This window comes from Ascaphus truei, chromosome 21 (assembly GCF_040206685.1).
Source record: "Ascaphus truei isolate aAscTru1 chromosome 21, aAscTru1.hap1, whole genome shotgun sequence".
Lineage (NCBI taxonomy): Eukaryota > Metazoa > Chordata > Amphibia > Anura > Ascaphidae > Ascaphus > Ascaphus truei.
In genome coordinates, this window is record NC_134503.1 from 21,784 (window position 1) to 38,160 (window position 16,377).

General features: G+C 39.7%; 1 protein-coding gene across 1 annotated transcript; it reads left to right on the forward strand.

The window, feature by feature from the left end:
* Window positions 1-846: 846 nt before the first annotated feature.
* Window positions 847-15,477, forward strand: LOC142471872 (myosin-4-like). The gene is made up of 39 exons (XM_075578284.1): window positions 847-1,059; window positions 1,151-1,294; window positions 1,710-1,866; window positions 1,953-1,980; window positions 2,065-2,179; window positions 2,802-2,894; window positions 2,989-3,052; window positions 3,140-3,238; window positions 3,426-3,529; window positions 3,611-3,749; window positions 3,851-3,969; window positions 4,051-4,200; window positions 4,316-4,486; window positions 4,574-4,880; window positions 4,980-5,047; window positions 5,141-5,228; window positions 5,315-5,432; window positions 5,744-5,867; window positions 5,957-6,093; window positions 6,187-6,442; window positions 6,531-6,773; window positions 6,864-7,040; window positions 7,134-7,279; window positions 7,924-8,014; window positions 8,102-8,491; window positions 8,578-8,704; window positions 9,079-9,197; window positions 9,303-9,499; window positions 9,591-9,774; window positions 9,938-10,103; window positions 11,317-11,441; window positions 11,733-12,041; window positions 12,970-13,173; window positions 13,262-13,387; window positions 13,477-13,647; window positions 13,740-13,844; window positions 14,313-14,408; window positions 15,062-15,196; window positions 15,344-15,477. Exons 1-39 carry the CDS (start codon window positions 859-861, stop codon window positions 15,362-15,364), a joined length of 5,814 nt encoding a protein of 1,937 aa, XP_075434399.1. The 5' UTR covers window positions 847-858; the 3' UTR covers window positions 15,365-15,477.
* The last annotated feature ends 900 nt before the right edge of the window (window positions 15,478-16,377 follow it).

Sequence of the window (16,377 nt, forward strand, 5' to 3'; positions counted from 1 at the left end):
ACAGAAGACACTTCACTTGAATGGCCTGTAAAGGGTCTTCTGGCGCTGGGAGGTATTTTATGGAATAACACTGCTTAGTAAATATGGGCTAAATGTACTAAGCAGTATTATTCCATAAGACACCTTCTGAAGAGGCCTCATAGCCCATTGCTGCCAACAGCTGCACTGTGCCTTCCAGTGCTGGAGAGGTCTGCTAGCAGAACATTGTTTAGTACATATGGGCCTACATTTCTCAGCGTGTCAAGGGATCTCCACTTTTTGTGCCTCAATAATCAACTCCCCTTAGTTGGGGTAAATCTCAGCCAAGATTCAATAGCAGGTGCTAATACACCTTTTTTTTGTTAGCTTTTAACTAATGCACTTCAATCTGCATACATCAAGCTATCATTTTGCATGCTTAATAATAACAGGACAGAAGCTGGAGAGAAAAACTAATTAACAGGTGGTTTGTTCATTCTATTAAACAAACACTTCTCATAAAAGTTATCCCAACTTTCTTTTTCATATACTGTATCAGTAAAGCAGCTTACTACAATGCTCAGCTTTGTCAATGAGTAGATAACCTTAGAGGGATGTTACACATTCCTCTTTAATGGGCTAAGGACTTTCCCAGCACTAAGGCAGTTTAACTTTTCATTCTATATTAAATCTCTTTGCTTTAGCAATAATTCTCAGTGAAAAAAATGGAGAGAAAAAAAAACAAATGTTGCATTTTTCTGTTGTGGGTAAATTTACACTGTCCTCAATTCATCTATCATGTCAGAAGAGAAATTGTCTCCAAGGAGTTGAGAGTACGTATGTACTGGCAAGATGGAAGTCTCATGAAGGAAGTTGTATTTCTTGCAGACTGTCGCAACTATGGGTGACGGGGAAATGTCAATTTTTGGAGAGGCCGCATCCTTCTTGCGCAAATCTGACAAGGAAAGGTTGGAGGCGCAGAACAAGCCTTTTGATGCCAAGAACGCCTGTTACGTAGATGACGCTAAGGAGCTCTACGTGAAAGGTTTAATCACAGCTCGGGACAATGGCAAAGTCACTGTGAAGACCGACGATGGAGTGGTAATTAGAGAAAATACTGAGCTGCCTAAATGACATCAAGTAGTACAGTATGTTACTTTGTTTCACTGACTCCTGTTTCCTTTCATTCCAGACCGTAACTGTAAAAGATAGCCAAGTTTATCCCCAAAATCCTCCCAAGTTCGATAAAATTGAAGACATGGCCATGATGACCCATCTGAACGAGGCCTCCGTGCTGTTTAACCTCAAAGAGCGTTACGCCGCCTGGATGATCTACGTAAGTCTGGATTTAACTAATGACACCACATGTTCGCACAAAGAAACGGTGGACACGTACATCACCTAATAACAATTTTAATTCAGATAAGACCTCTATCTGACAATTAAAGAATTAATAAAAAAAATAGAACTATGATATTGCAAAACAATAAAAGCACAAGCATGGCAAATAGTAACTAATTCCTTTGTCTTTAAAACAAGTTAATAACTTACCCCTACTATTTTACATAACATTTAAATGGTAATTCGTATCTTTCACTGATCTCTTGTAATTATGTTTCTTGGGGTTACACAGAGACACACACACACACACACACACACACACACACACACACACACACACACACACACACACACACACACACACACACACACACACACACACTGTCTCACCCCTCTGTGTTACATTGCAGACATACTCCGGCCTTTTCTGTGTCACTGTGAATCCCTACAAGTGGCTGCCAGTATACAACCCGGAGGTCGTTGCCGGTTACAGAGGAAAGAAGCGCGTGGAAGCCCCACCCCACATCTTCTCCATCTCTGATAACGCCTATCAGGCCATGTTAACCGGTAACATGCTTATCATACGTAACTTTCATCTTTACGTTGTATAAACGTTTTTAATCATTTATTTACTGTACATTTTGTTTTTACAGATCGTGAAAATCAGTCTGTCTTAATTACGTAAGTAACATTTCAGATTACCTCGAAATACGCTCTTGTTCATTTTTGCCCTCAAATATAGTTAATTTTCTCTTTGTTTTTCAGTGGAGAATCTGGTGCAGGAAAGACTGTGAACACCAAGCGTGTCATTCAGTACTTTGCAACTATTGCAGCTATTGGAGATTCAGGAAAGAAAAAGGAACCCAGCAACAGTTTGAAGGTAAAATGGTGCCTTCAAACCTGGACAGAATAGAGTACATAAAGTCTTCCTAATATCTGTAAAGTGGCTTAACCACAATCAACTTATTTCTCCAAAGACTGATTACACATTTCCAATGTATTAACACTGTGTTACAATTATACTGTAAGTTTGTAAGAATATATGATGACACTCATGGGTTTATTCAATACACTGTAGTCTGAATTGTCACTGGGCACTTATCGTCCCAAAAGCGATGTTAACCTAGTTGGAAGTTTTTGACCCAATAACAGCCCATGTGTCCACTTTGAACTATTTGAATAAGTCCCTCAGAATCCTTTAGCTCAAGTAGTTAATCAGACATTACAGTACATATATTGGGTTTTACATTTCTAAGCATAGAATTATTAAAGTATTAGCTGCAGCACTTTTGACAATAATTACACAAACGTACCTGATCTAATTCCCTCCTACTTTAATGAATGATTATTATGTGCAACACTGCATAATTACAATTACCACCAAATGGTTCCTGCCATCTCCTGGAAACAAACATTTTAATCACTACAAAATGTGTCTCTATGTTCAAAGATTGTGAGGAAATTCCATGCAAATTGAATAATACTGACCTTGCTATTTACAGGGAACACTTGAAGATCAAATCATTCAGGCTAACCCTCTCCTGGAGGCCTTCGGTAATGCCAAGACTTTGAGAAATGACAATTCATCTCGCTTTGTAAGTTACAGGAATATTTCTCTCTTTTTATGTGTGTAACTCCGACAATGTCATACTTATTAAAAAAATACATTGTTACAATCCCAATTTCTAGGGTAAATTCATCAGAATTCACTTCGGAACCACAGGGAAGCTATCTTCTGCAGATATTGAAACATGTAAGAATTGGTTTGTCTATTAAGTCTATTTTCCCCTCAATAATACACTCACTTACATTGCTGATATATAATCGTCTACAATTACAGACTTACTGGAAAAATCCAGAGTAACATTCCAGCTTGCAGCTGAGAGAAGCTACCATATCTTCTACCAGATCATGACAAACAGGAGACCAGAACTTGTTGGTATTTATAGATTTTTCCTTGTATTCAACATGAATTAAAAATGTAAACATGATATACTCTATTGGCAACATTTCTCCTTGTTTTAAAATACACATTTAATTTCCAAAGTACATTCAATTTTATTATTTCACCATCAAATCACATTTTTAACAACATTTTGTTGATTCAACAATCTTTTCATATTTAGAGATGCTTCTTATCACCACCAACCCATATGACTATGCCTTCATCAGCCAGGGTGAGATTGCTGTGAAGAGTATTGATGATGAGGAGGAGTTGATGGCTACTGATGTAAGTATTAAAAAAGAACTACAAGCGACCAATAACCCACCGCTCTAAATATTAAACACTATTACCTCTTCATATCCACAGAGCGCCATCGATATCTTGGGTTTCAATCCAGATGAAAAGGTTGGCATTTACAAGATGACTGGAGCAGTCATGCACCATGGTAATATGAAGTTCAAGCAAAAGCAGAGAGAGGAGCAGGCTGAGCCTGATGGCACTGAAGGTACGTGAACCTTTTCCCACTAGATGTATGCACACTTGTCTTAACTGCACCAACACAAAGACTATTCCAAGGGCATAATATGCTGTATCTTCAATTTGTAGTTGCTGATAAAATCGGTTACTTGATGGGCCTGAATTCTGCCGACTTGTTGAAGGGTTTGTGCTATCCAAGGGTAAAGGTCGGCAATGAATATGTCACCAAGGGACAGACTGTCCAACAGGTAATTCATTTACAATTTCATAATTTAGTCTTCATTAAAGTAGTGTAGACAGATTAAAAAAGACATTATTACTCTCCTCAGGTCTACAACTCAGTTGGTGCTCTCGGCAAGTCTGTTTTTGAGAAGCTGTTCTTGTGGATGGTCGCTCGTATCAATCAACAGCTGGATACCAAGCAACCAAGACAATACTTCATTGGTGTCCTGGATATTGCTGGGTTTGAAATCTTTAATGTAAGTAACTAATAGTGTATATGTAGCAGACCCCATTATTGTTACCAGAACCAGATTTATGCATTATCATAAAATAAAAACAAATTCCTAATGTCTGACCTATTTGTTTTTCCAGTTCAACAGCTTGGAGCAGCTCTGCATCAACTTCACCAATGAAAAACTGCAACAGTTCTTCAACCACCACATGTTTGTTCTGGAACAGGAAGAGTATAAGAAGGAAGGCATTGAATGGGAATTCATTGACTTCGGTATGGATCTGGCTGCTTGCATTGAGCTTATTGAGAAGGTGGGTCTCTAAATAAATAAAACCGGTCTTCAGAAACACAGCTAAATGTTGTATTGGAACTTACCAGCTTTGCATTTCTATTTTCAGCCAATGGGAATTTTCTCAATCCTTGAAGAGGAGTGCATGTTCCCCAAGGCTACTGACACCTCCTTCAAGAACAAGCTGTACGACCAGCATCTGGGCAAGTGCAAGAACTTTGAGAAGCCCAAGCCTGGCAAAGGGAAGGCTGATGCTCATTTCGCTCTGGTGCATTATGCTGGTACTGTGGATTACAACATCTCTGGCTGGCTCGACAAGAATAAGGACCCACTGAATGACTCTGTTATTCAGCTCTACCAGAAGTCTTCAGTTAAACTGCTGTCCTTCCTCTACTCCAGCTATGCTGCTACTGATGGTAGTAATTGTTAATCTTTTTATTCTGTATATTTTATCGTTTTCAAAGTGAATTTTATATACCAACTGTTGTGTTTTTTTGTTTTGTTTTTTTTAACAGCTGATGCCGGAAAGAGTGGAAAGAAAAAGAAAGGAGGCTCTTTCCAGACAGTGTCTGCTCTCTTCAGGGTATGTGTGTGTGTGTGTGTGTATATTAATTTGCAGTACTTTATTAAACCAATATATTAATACAATGTATCTGTTCTTTTGTCCTTCCTTCAGGAAAACCTGAACAAGCTTATGACTAACCTGAGAAGCACTCACCCACACTTTGTGCGTTGTCTGATTCCCAATGAGACCAAGACTCCTGGTAAAGTGTTACATAAAACTTTCAGAAAAGCAAAATATCCTATAACTTTTCACACTCTCCTAAACATAACATTTTTCTATTTCCAGGTACCATGGAGAATCATCTTATCATCCACCAGCTGAGATGTAACGGTGTGTTGGAAGGTATCAGGATCTGCAGAAAGGGCTTCCCCAGCAGAATCCTCTATGGTGACTTCAAACAGCGGTAAATAACTTATTTCATTAGAAGTGACACACAAGTTGTTTGTTACTCCATTTCCAATTGCACATCATAGTTAAATGCCCATACTGTATTTGCCTATTATACCTCATTAAAACAGTCCTATAAGTCATAGATATCATAACGCAGATTAAAATATAGCTAAATGTGGTAGTAAAAACAAATTATATGGTTAAATGTGAATTGAAAAGGTGTTCATATCATCTTCTTCAGATAACTTTAATGCATATTTTTTGGTTTTGCTTTAATGTGACCGGAATATTTTTGTAATTTTCTCTTTGCTCGTTTTGGTGAAGTTACAAAGTGCTGAACGCCAGCGCAATCCCAGATGGGCAGTTTATTGACAGCAAAAAGGCGTCTGAGAAACTTCTGGGCTCTATCGATGTTGATCACACTCAGTACAAGTTTGGGCACACCAAGGTACAATCATTGTTTATCAGAACAGTATATACAAAGTGAAATTGTAACATCTTTAAAGACATCATACTATGATTTTTTTTTGTTTACAGGTATTCTTCAAAGCTGGTCTTCTGGGTACCCTGGAAGAAATGAGAGATGATAAGTTGGCACAACTTATAACTCGCACACAGGCTCGTTGCAGAGGTTTCTTGATGAGAGTTGAATTTAAGAAGATGATGGAAAGAAGGTATTGGTCACAATACAATCTGATGATTTGAAAAATGGTTTTAGATATGAGGTTATTTCTACCCTAACTTGCTTCTACACCATTTCTGAACAGGGAGGCACTGTTTGTTATCCAGTACAATGTCAGGTCTTTCATGAACGTCAAACACTGGCCATGGATGAAGCTGTACTTCAAGATTAAACCTCTTCTCAAGAGTGCTGAGACTGAGAAGGAGATGGCAAACATGAAAGAGGAGTTCCTGAAGACCAAGGAAGCACTGGTTAAGTCCGAAGCAAGAAGAAAGGAACTGGAAGAGAAAATGGTTGCCCTACTGCAGGAAAAGAATGATTTACAGCTGCAATGTCAGTCGGTAAGAAGATTTAAATACAAATATATGTAACAAAAACCATAAGTATGTGGTAATGTAGATTGCTGATTTGCATCTCATATTCAAATAGGAAAATGAAAACCTGTCCGATGCAGAGGAAAGATGTGAAGGCCTCATCAAAAGCAAAATCCAACTGGAAGCCAAAATCAAGGAGCTTACAGAGAGACTTGAAGATGAGGAGGAAAGCAATGCTGAGCTAACAGCCAAGAAGAGGAAGCTGGAGGATGAATGCTCTGAGCTGAAGAAGGACATTGATGACCTGGAACTTACTTTGGCCAAAGTAGAAAAGGAAAAACACGCCACAGAAAACAAGGTGTGTGGAACGGCGCTGAAGCGAAACACTATGACCTAAATGTCATACAACAATAGTTATTTATTTATTCTCTTTCGTCCCTACGTTCAGGTTAAAAATCTTACTGAAGAAATGGCATCACTTGATGAGAACATCTCAAAGGTTTCCAAGGAGAAGAAGGCCCTCCAAGAGGCTCACCAGCAAACACTTGATGACCTTCAGGCTGAAGAGGACAAAGTCAATTCTCTGACAAAAGCCAAAATTAAGCTGGAACAGCAAGTAGACGATGTAAGTAGATGTAAATAATGTTTTCTTTACTAAATATATTGAAATACTTTCCGAACAGAACCATGAAACTGAAAATTATTTTCTGTCAAATAGGTGGAAGGTTCCCTGGAACAAGAGAAGAAACTTCGTCTTGACCTTGAGAGATCCAAGAGAAAACTTGAAGGTGATCTGAAGTTGTCACAGGAAACAGTCATGGATCTTGAAAATGATAAACAGCAAATTGAGGAAAGACTCAAGAAGTTAGTATTACTTGCTTACTTTTTTTAGTAAACTTTTTGTTAGAATTACTTCAATCTCTCCTAAATCTGTCTCTGCTCATCTCCTTCTGAAATCCCTCTCTTGGCTTCACAATAGGTCCTATATTACATAAAATAATCTCCTTCACTCTTAAGTCTATACACTCCATTGCCTCTACTTATATCTCAGCCCTAATATCTTACTATATCGCTGCTAACCTCCTGCTTTGTGGTCAAGGACTCCTTGTGTATCTAAAGCCTTCTCCTGCCTAAAACCTCTCCCTTACTGCCCCACACCTCTGATAGGCCCTCTCTCTCTCTCTCTCTCAACATCCGACAAGCACTTCTCTGTACACATATAAGGCTTGTATCAAACTCACCTCTTTAATTAAGCTCAGATGTACTCGCCCCTCACCTACATCATAGCCCTTGGATTGCTCTTCAGGACAGGGACTTCATTTCCTAATGTTACTTTTATGTATGAGGGGCTTATTGACATTGTCTCAAATTATTTTGTCACATCTATTACTGCTGTGAAGCACTGCTGCGCACATGGATGGCGCTATACAAATAATGATATACATACATTTAGAAGGTTCGGTCTTTACAATTTAGTAAAATCACCATTATTATTTTTCAAAACACAGAAAGGATTTTGAAATAAACCAGCTGCAAGGAAAGATGGAGGATGAACAGTCCCTGGGGTCCCAGCTGCAAAAAAAGATCAAAGAACTGCAGGTATCATTTCATAGGTGGAAGTTAGTAATTGTCCTCATTCTGCTATTTAATCTTATAGTATAATAATTCAATGTTTCTTCCTTCTAGGCTCGTATTGAAGAACTTGAGGAGGAGATTGAAGCTGAGCGTGCAGCTCGGGCCAAGGTTGAGAAACAGCGGTCTGATCTCTCCAGAGAACTTGAGGAGATCAGTGAAAGGCTAGAAGAGGCTGGAGGTGCGACATCTGCCCAGATTGAGATGAACAAGAAACGTGAAGCCGAGTTCCAGAAAATGAGACGTGACCTGGAAGAGTCCACGCTTCAGCATGAAGCCACCGCTGCTGCTCTGCGCAAGAAGCATGCTGACAGCGTTGCTGAGCTTGGGGAACAGATTGATAACCTGCAGCGCGTTAAACAGAAGCTGGAGAAAGAGAAGAGCGAGTTCAAGATGGAAGTTGATGACCTTGCCAGCAACTTGGAGAATGTCTCCAAATCAAAGGTAAGAAACCTGTTAAAGTTGTGTCACTTTTTGTTTTTATTGAGCTATACGTATTGAAATCCTAACGCTGCTATTTGTCCTTGAAGGCCAATCTTGAAAAAGTGAGCCGTGTGCTCGAGGACCAACTCAGTGAAATAAAGGCAAAGGATGATGAGCATCAACGTCTTATTAATGACCTTTCAACCCAAAGGGCCCGATTCCAAACTGAGAACGGTATGTATGTTACCACATATAACATACAATTGTATGAAAACAAATAAAAAATAAAAAAAAAGGTAAAGTTCGAAGTAATGCTAAAACCTATTAGTACAACAGATAAAAGGTTTACTGTGAATAAGCCAAAGCAAATTGTTTTCGCTTTATCAAAATCGATCTTCACACATCTTATTGAAGAGTAAAAGCCATATAAATGTTGACATCCTCACAATAAAACAAAATTACTTGATGGCATTTGCATTCACTGAAAGTAAAATGTACCAAATGTTCCTCTGTCTGAGTACACTGAAAAATATGTTGTGCATCTAAGATTATAGAGATGATTATACAGTGCGGCATTTTTCTTCTCCTCAAATGTATTTTTCTTACAGGTGAAATGTCCCGTCAGCTAGAAGAAAAGGAAGCTCTGATTTCTCAGTTGACAAGAGGAAAGCAGGGATTTACCCAACAGACAGAGGAACTTAAGAGGCAGCTGGAAGAAGAAACAAAGGTACTGTAATAATTAAAGAACAATTTCCCAGAGAGGTTAGAAAAGACTTGCCACTATAGACTGGAATTAGATTACAGTCTGAGAAACAAACCTTGTTGTGTACAGGCCAAGAACGCCCTTGCTCATGCACTGCAATCATCCCGCCACGACTGTGACTTGCTCCGTGAGCAGTATGAGGAGGAACAAGAAGCAAAGGCTGAGTTTCAGCGCTCTTTGTCCAAGGCAAATGGAGAAGTTGCCCAATGGAGAACCAAATATGAGACTGACGCCATTCAGCGCACGGAGGAGCTGGAAGACGCCAAGTATGTTCACATTGCATCAGTAAACAAATACTGGTTCATACAGATAGTGACTTGCAAAGACTATAATCTCTTTCCTACAATGCATTTTCAGGAAGAAGCTTGCTCAGCGACTACAGGACGCGGAGGAGCAGGTGGAGGCTGTGAACTCCAAATGTGCTTCCTTGGAAAAGACCAAGCAGAGGCTGCAGGCTGAAGTGGAGGACCTTATGGTCGATGTTGAGAGAGCAAACAGTGCAGCAGCTGCTCTTGATAAGAAGCAGAGGAACTTTGATAAGGTAGATATTAAAATATATCCTCTTTTTAAAATACACTTTAACAGTCATATAAGAGCAACTGGTAAATAAGGAACTTGCATGATACTTATATAATAATGTGTTACATTTTGCAACTGAAAACAAAATTCCTCTGCCTTATATTGCAATAATTTCTTGTGTGCAGGTTCTTGTAGAATGGAAGCAGAAGTATGAAGAGGGGCAGGCTGAACTGGAGGCAGCTCTGAAAGAAGCCCGCTCACTCAGCACAGAGATCTTCAAGATGAAGAATGCCTACGAGGAGACTTTGGAACAAGTTGAAACCCTGAAACGGGAAAACAAGAACTTGCAACGTAAGCACTTTGCTGCAATCGGTTGTTTGTGTGCCATCAATGTTAGCAATTCATTCTGAACATGTTTTCCATTGCTAAATATTTGAGTGGAATATTTACTAGCTTTACTACAGACCTGCAAAATATAAGGAACCTGGACACCTAAATTATTTCCCCGATCCATTAGAACTTATTAAACAAGGTAAAGACCACTAGATTGTTCCAGCAGGCTCCTACGAATTTGAATCTTATTTGCAAGCCTGGTATACTATATAGAAATGAAACGAGAAGGACGAGTGACTTGGATTGTAAAGCAAAGAGTTATAATGTATGGTTCTTTCACAAAATCACATGTAGTATATTCTCACACTATGGAAAGATTTAAAAAAAATGTTGCCTTGTGCTTGCGAAACTGATAGAAAATCTCCCAGCTCCCATGGAGCGACTGATATCCTTCATTCTAACCGCAGCTAGACGTTCCATAGCTGCGGCATTGGGAAAAAATTAATCCCCCTTCCAGAAGAACTGTCACCAAAAGAATAAAGGAGGTTATGGCCATGGAAAAGTTAACAGCCCAATTGAAACAGACTACTGACCAGTTCTACAAAACTTGGGAGCCACGGCTCCGGACATAAGAAAATCTAGAAATTAATAGTAAATAAGAATCCCAGGCCTGATGAAACAGACAATTGGCTTTAGAAACGGAGGCGGCTGTGGGTGGGCGGGGAGAGGGGGGTTTAATGTGCGGGGCATCCCGCCCTGTTCCACCCCAACTTGTGTTCCCTCCCATCTCCCCTGTCCCATCTCTGCATGGAAGGTCCCTTATCCCCCTCCACCCCCCAGCCTTCCATCCTGACCTAGCCCTGTCTCATGCTCCTTTCTCTCTCCTCTTTCCTCTATCTCTTAAGCTTCTATCAGGGAATACAGATTAACTAAAAGCTGCAGCGTCCCAGGAGGACACAGTTAAAAAAAAGGTGTTAAAATCTATATACCCATAATATGTTAGGCACAATATCACTGCAATTTGAGAAATGTTGGTATGTTATTTTTCCGACCTGAAACTGCGATGTAACAATTTTGTGAAGATCAATGTATAGTGAAAAATGTATATCCCTGTAAAAACAATAAAAAAAGATTGGAAAAAAAAAAAGTTGCCTCAAAACAACACAAAAATAGCAAACAATTATCATTCTCGGATTAAATCCAAACAATTGCTTGGCCATTTCTTTTGCAGAGGAGATCTCAGATCTGACCGAGCAGATTGCAGAGTCTGGAAAGTACATTAATGAATTGGAGAAAGTCAAGAAGCAGGTTGAACTGGAAAAGAGCGATCTGCAGTCAGCCCTGGAGGAAGCTGAAGTATGTAGTGGGAATAGAGTAATAACTTACCTTTATATTGCAGTGTGCTCAGCAACGTGCATCATACAGTATCATATACAAGCAAAATGAATCTGCCTTAAGATCTAACTGTTGTTGGCTGTGTTTTTGGCATGCTCAGGGTCGCAAGAGTTTCAAACAGGCTACAGTTTAAAAACCTGTGCCTTTACCACTAGTTTGCTCATTCTCCTAATATTAGGCTATAAGAATTTTGTATATTAGCCATATTAGATATTGTGTATTGGTATTAACAAATCATTTTCTAATTAAAAGGGATCTCTGGAACATGAAGAAGCCAAGATGCTCCGCATCCAGCTGGAACTGAACCAGGTGAAATCTGAGGTTGACCGGAAAATTGCAGAGAAGGATGAAGAGATTGATCAGCTGAAGAGGAACAGTCAGAGAGTGATTGATACCATGCAGAGCACATTAGACGCTGAAATCAGAAGCAGAAACGATGCTCTGAGACTGAAGAAGAAGATGGAAGGAGACTTGAATGAACTGGAGATCCAGCTAAGCCATGCCAACCGCCAAGCTACTGAGGCACAGAAACAGCTCAGAAATGTCCAAACACAACTCAAGGTACTTCCTAACATGACACCAAACACAACTCAAGGTACTTCCTAACATCACACCAAACACAACTCAAGGTACTTCCTAACATGACACCAAACACAACTCAAGGTACTTCCTAACATGACACCAAACACAACTCAAGGTACTTCCTAACATGACACCAAACACAACTCAAGGTACTTCCTAACATGACACCAAACACAACTCAAGGTACTTCCTAATATGACACCAAACACAACTCTAGGTACTTCCTAACATGACACCAAACACAACTCTAGGTACTTCCTAACATGACACCAAACACAACTCATGGTACTTCCTAACATGACACCAAATACAACTCAAGGTACTTCCTAACATGACACCAAACACAACTCAAGGTACTTCCTAACATGAAACCAAACACAACTCTAGGTACTTCCTAACATGACACAAAACACAACTCAAGGTACTTCCTAACATGACACCAAATACAACTCAAGGTACTTCCTAACATGACACCAAATACAACTCAAGGCACTTCCTAACATGAAACCAAATACAACTCAAGGTACTTCCTAACATGACACCAAACACAACTCAAGGTACTTCCTAACATGACACCAAACACAACTCAAGGTACTTCCTAACATGACACCAAACACAACTCAAGGTACTTCCTAACATGACACCAAACAATGTAATTATTTACAAAGGTTATTGTTCAAGGTAATTTTTAATTCAGACCACGCTAGAATTTTTAATCAGACTTTACTCATATTCTTATCAAAAATATAATTAGTTGTTTTGCTCCTAAAACTTAAGAGTCAGATTTTAAAAGTGGGTGTAATTTTGTAGTTTGTATCGCTAAAGGGAAAGATGTAAAACCAAATATTTTAATGTTTACGTTGATCAATGGACTTTCATGACTTCACGTTTTTTATTTTTCTATAAGGATACTCAACTCCAGCTGGACGATGCCACCAGAGGGCAGGATGATCTGAAGGAACAGCTGGCTGTGGTGGAACGTAGAAATAACCTGCAACAGGCTGAAATTGAGGAGATCAGGGCTGCTCTGGAACAGACAGAGAGATCTCGCAAGATGGCTGAACAGGAACTTCTCGATGCAAGCGAGCGCGTTCAGCTCCTGCACTCACAGGTAAACTTATCTGCCATGGAAAGTACCTCAAGCACTAAATTAAATGTTTTGTACATACATACACAACATACTTTATTTTGTACTTTAGAACACAAGCCTGATCAACAGCAAGAAGAAGCTCGAGAACGACTCTGCTCAACTCCAGAATGAGGTTGAGGAAGCTGTTCAAGAAGCAAGAAATGCTGAAGAGAAAGCCAAGAAGGCCATCACCGATGTATGTATTATCATATCTTTGTGCCACATTTCTGCAGAGATCAGTTTTATTGGATGGTCCTATTTATAATATTCTCACTACTGCCAAAGGCCGCTCTCATGGCAGAGGAACTGAAGAAGGAGCAGGACACCAGCTCCCACTTGGAGAGAATGAAGAAGAACCTGGAACAGACTGTGAAGGACCTGCAGCATCGTCTGGATGAGGCCGAGCAGCTGGCAATGAAGGGTGGCAAGAAGCAGCTCCAGAAACTGGAGTCTAGAGTAAGTACAATATACATAATTTTAATAATTAATTACATTTGCAAACAGCAACTTTTTAACATAACCTATATAAAATGGTGTTTATATTACAGGTACGTGAATTGGAAAACGAGCTGGATAGTGAACAGAAGCGCGGTATTGAAGCAGTGAAGGGTGTCCGCAAATATGAAAGGAGACTGAAGGAACTGACTTACCAGGTGAAGTACTTTTATTTATTTATTTAGAAAATGTTTTTTTAGGTAATACGAAAGAAATTGGAGGATCCCGGGCACTTCGGATTTGCAGATAAGAATTTATTATTTTAGTGGCACACACAACGTTTCGAACTTATGCTAAGTTCTTTCTCAAGTGACTGGCCACTTTGTATAAGCTCGAAACGTTGTGTGTGCCACTAAAAGAATAAATTCTTCTCTGCAAATCCGAAGTGCACTGGATCCTCCAATTTCTTTCATATACTCTGAAACTACAACAGACAGGTTGTTTCCCTGAACCACGGAGCACCGGTAAATAAAATATATCAAAACAATGGGTGATTGAGAAGATGGAAGTCTCAGTTGTTGTACACACATGCTTGTCTGAATAATTCCCTCGTTTGAATAATTAATGAAACACAACGACTTGAGATGTCTGTAGTGAAATGTGTGTTATTTCTTTGTCTCTCTCAGACAGAGGAAGATAGGAAGAATGTGCTGAGACTGCAGGATCTGGTGGACAAACTGCAGATGAAAGTTAAAGCCTACAAGAGACAGGCTGAGGAATCTGTAAGTGAGACTAACGCATCATTTTATTTAAACTGTGTATATTTCCGTTGTAATTGTAATATAATAAGTACCACTTCCTGATTTCTATGGCTTATATTTCTCTTAATTAGAAAACTTATATAGACAAATAGGGAGTTCTTTCATTTATTTTCATTATTATTATTTTATTAATGTGGTTGATGCCTTCCGTAATGGTGACACACACACACACACACACACACACACACACACATACACACATATGAATGTGTGAACAGGGAGCAGTAGCTGATATGGGCTCCATGTAACAATGGATTTTCAGACAAAACGTGACACATTGTGTGCTCATTGGCATGTTATTTCCCAGAATCCCTTGCTGCAGTGGAAGCGCTGTATGCTGGGTGATAATGGTGAAAGGCGGGGTTGCAGACCTGTCTAAGAGACGTGTAGGTGCTCACAAGTGATCTTTTTATTTGCTGTATGCAATACGGTGGAGGTTTCTTGTTGCCTTTTTCACCCACCAGAACTTAAAACGTGTATATATATATATATATATATATATTATGTACAGATAATTGTGACAGTTACATTGATATCTTGATTTACCTTTGAAATGAAGAGATTTGGTAAAATATTAACCCTTTACTATCTTTGCTTCCTCGTTGTTGCTCTAGGAGGAACAAGCCAACGCGCACCTCATTCGCTTCCGGAAGGCTCAGCACGAGCTTGAAGAAGCGGGGGAGAGGGCCGACATCGCAGAGACGCAAGTGAATAAGCTCAGGGCAAAGAGCCGTGATATCGGCAGCAAGGTACGACATTGCTGTAATGTGAAGCATAGAGCGGGAAAGGACTCTATACAAAGATATATACAGTATATATATATGATACACACACTGATACATACACGTATATCTGTATTATTATTTACCATATTGCCTCTTTTTGTTTTTTTACAGAAAGGAGAAAGCGAGGAATAAAGAAACTGACGACAGAGGAATGAGACATTTACAGAATGTGAATTTCTTTCTTCTCTAAACCTCCCCCCTCTCTCCCCCCATTTCTCTATAAATAAATCATTTCTAACTTTTAAGCAATGTCCGTTTCTTTGCCGACCTACTGTAACCTGGCTAATCATGCTTAGTTTCTTTTCCATGTCAGTGATTAATACATTAATACCGCTGCAACATTTATCAGTTTATTAGAGAGAACAACTTAGCTTATCTCTTTTCTTTGGAATCATCATTTTTGATACTCATTCAAGTGGCACCAATATACATTTCAAGAGCAAACGTGAGGCGGAATGTGGCACATACATAGTAACCTGCACACGTGAGACGGAATGTTGCACACACGTGAGGCGGAATGTTGCACATACATAGTAACCTGCACACGTGAGACGGAATGTTGCGAACACGTGAGGCGGAATGTTGCACATACATAGTAACCTGCACACGTGAGACGGAATGTTGCACATACATAGTAACCTGCACACGTGAGGCGGAATGTTGCACATACATAGTAACCTGTACACGTGAGGCGGAATGTTGCACATACATAGTAACCTGCACACGTGAGACGGAATGTTGCACATACATAGTAACCTGCACACGTGAGACGGAATGTTGCACATACATAGTAACCTGCACACGTGAGGCGGAATGTTGCACATACATAGTAACCTGCACACGTGAGGCGGAATGTTGCACACACGTGAGGCGGAATGTTGCACATACATAGTAACCTGCACACGTGAGACGGAATGTTGCACATACATAGTAACCTGCACACGTGAGGCGGAATGTTGCACATACATAGTAACCTGCACACGTGAGGAGGAATGTTGCACATACATAGTAACCTGCACACGTGAGACGGAATGTTGCACATACATAGTAACCTGCACACGTGAGGCGGAATGTTGCACATACATAGTAACCTGCACACGTGAGGCGGAATGTTGCACATACATAGTAACCTGCACACGTGAGGC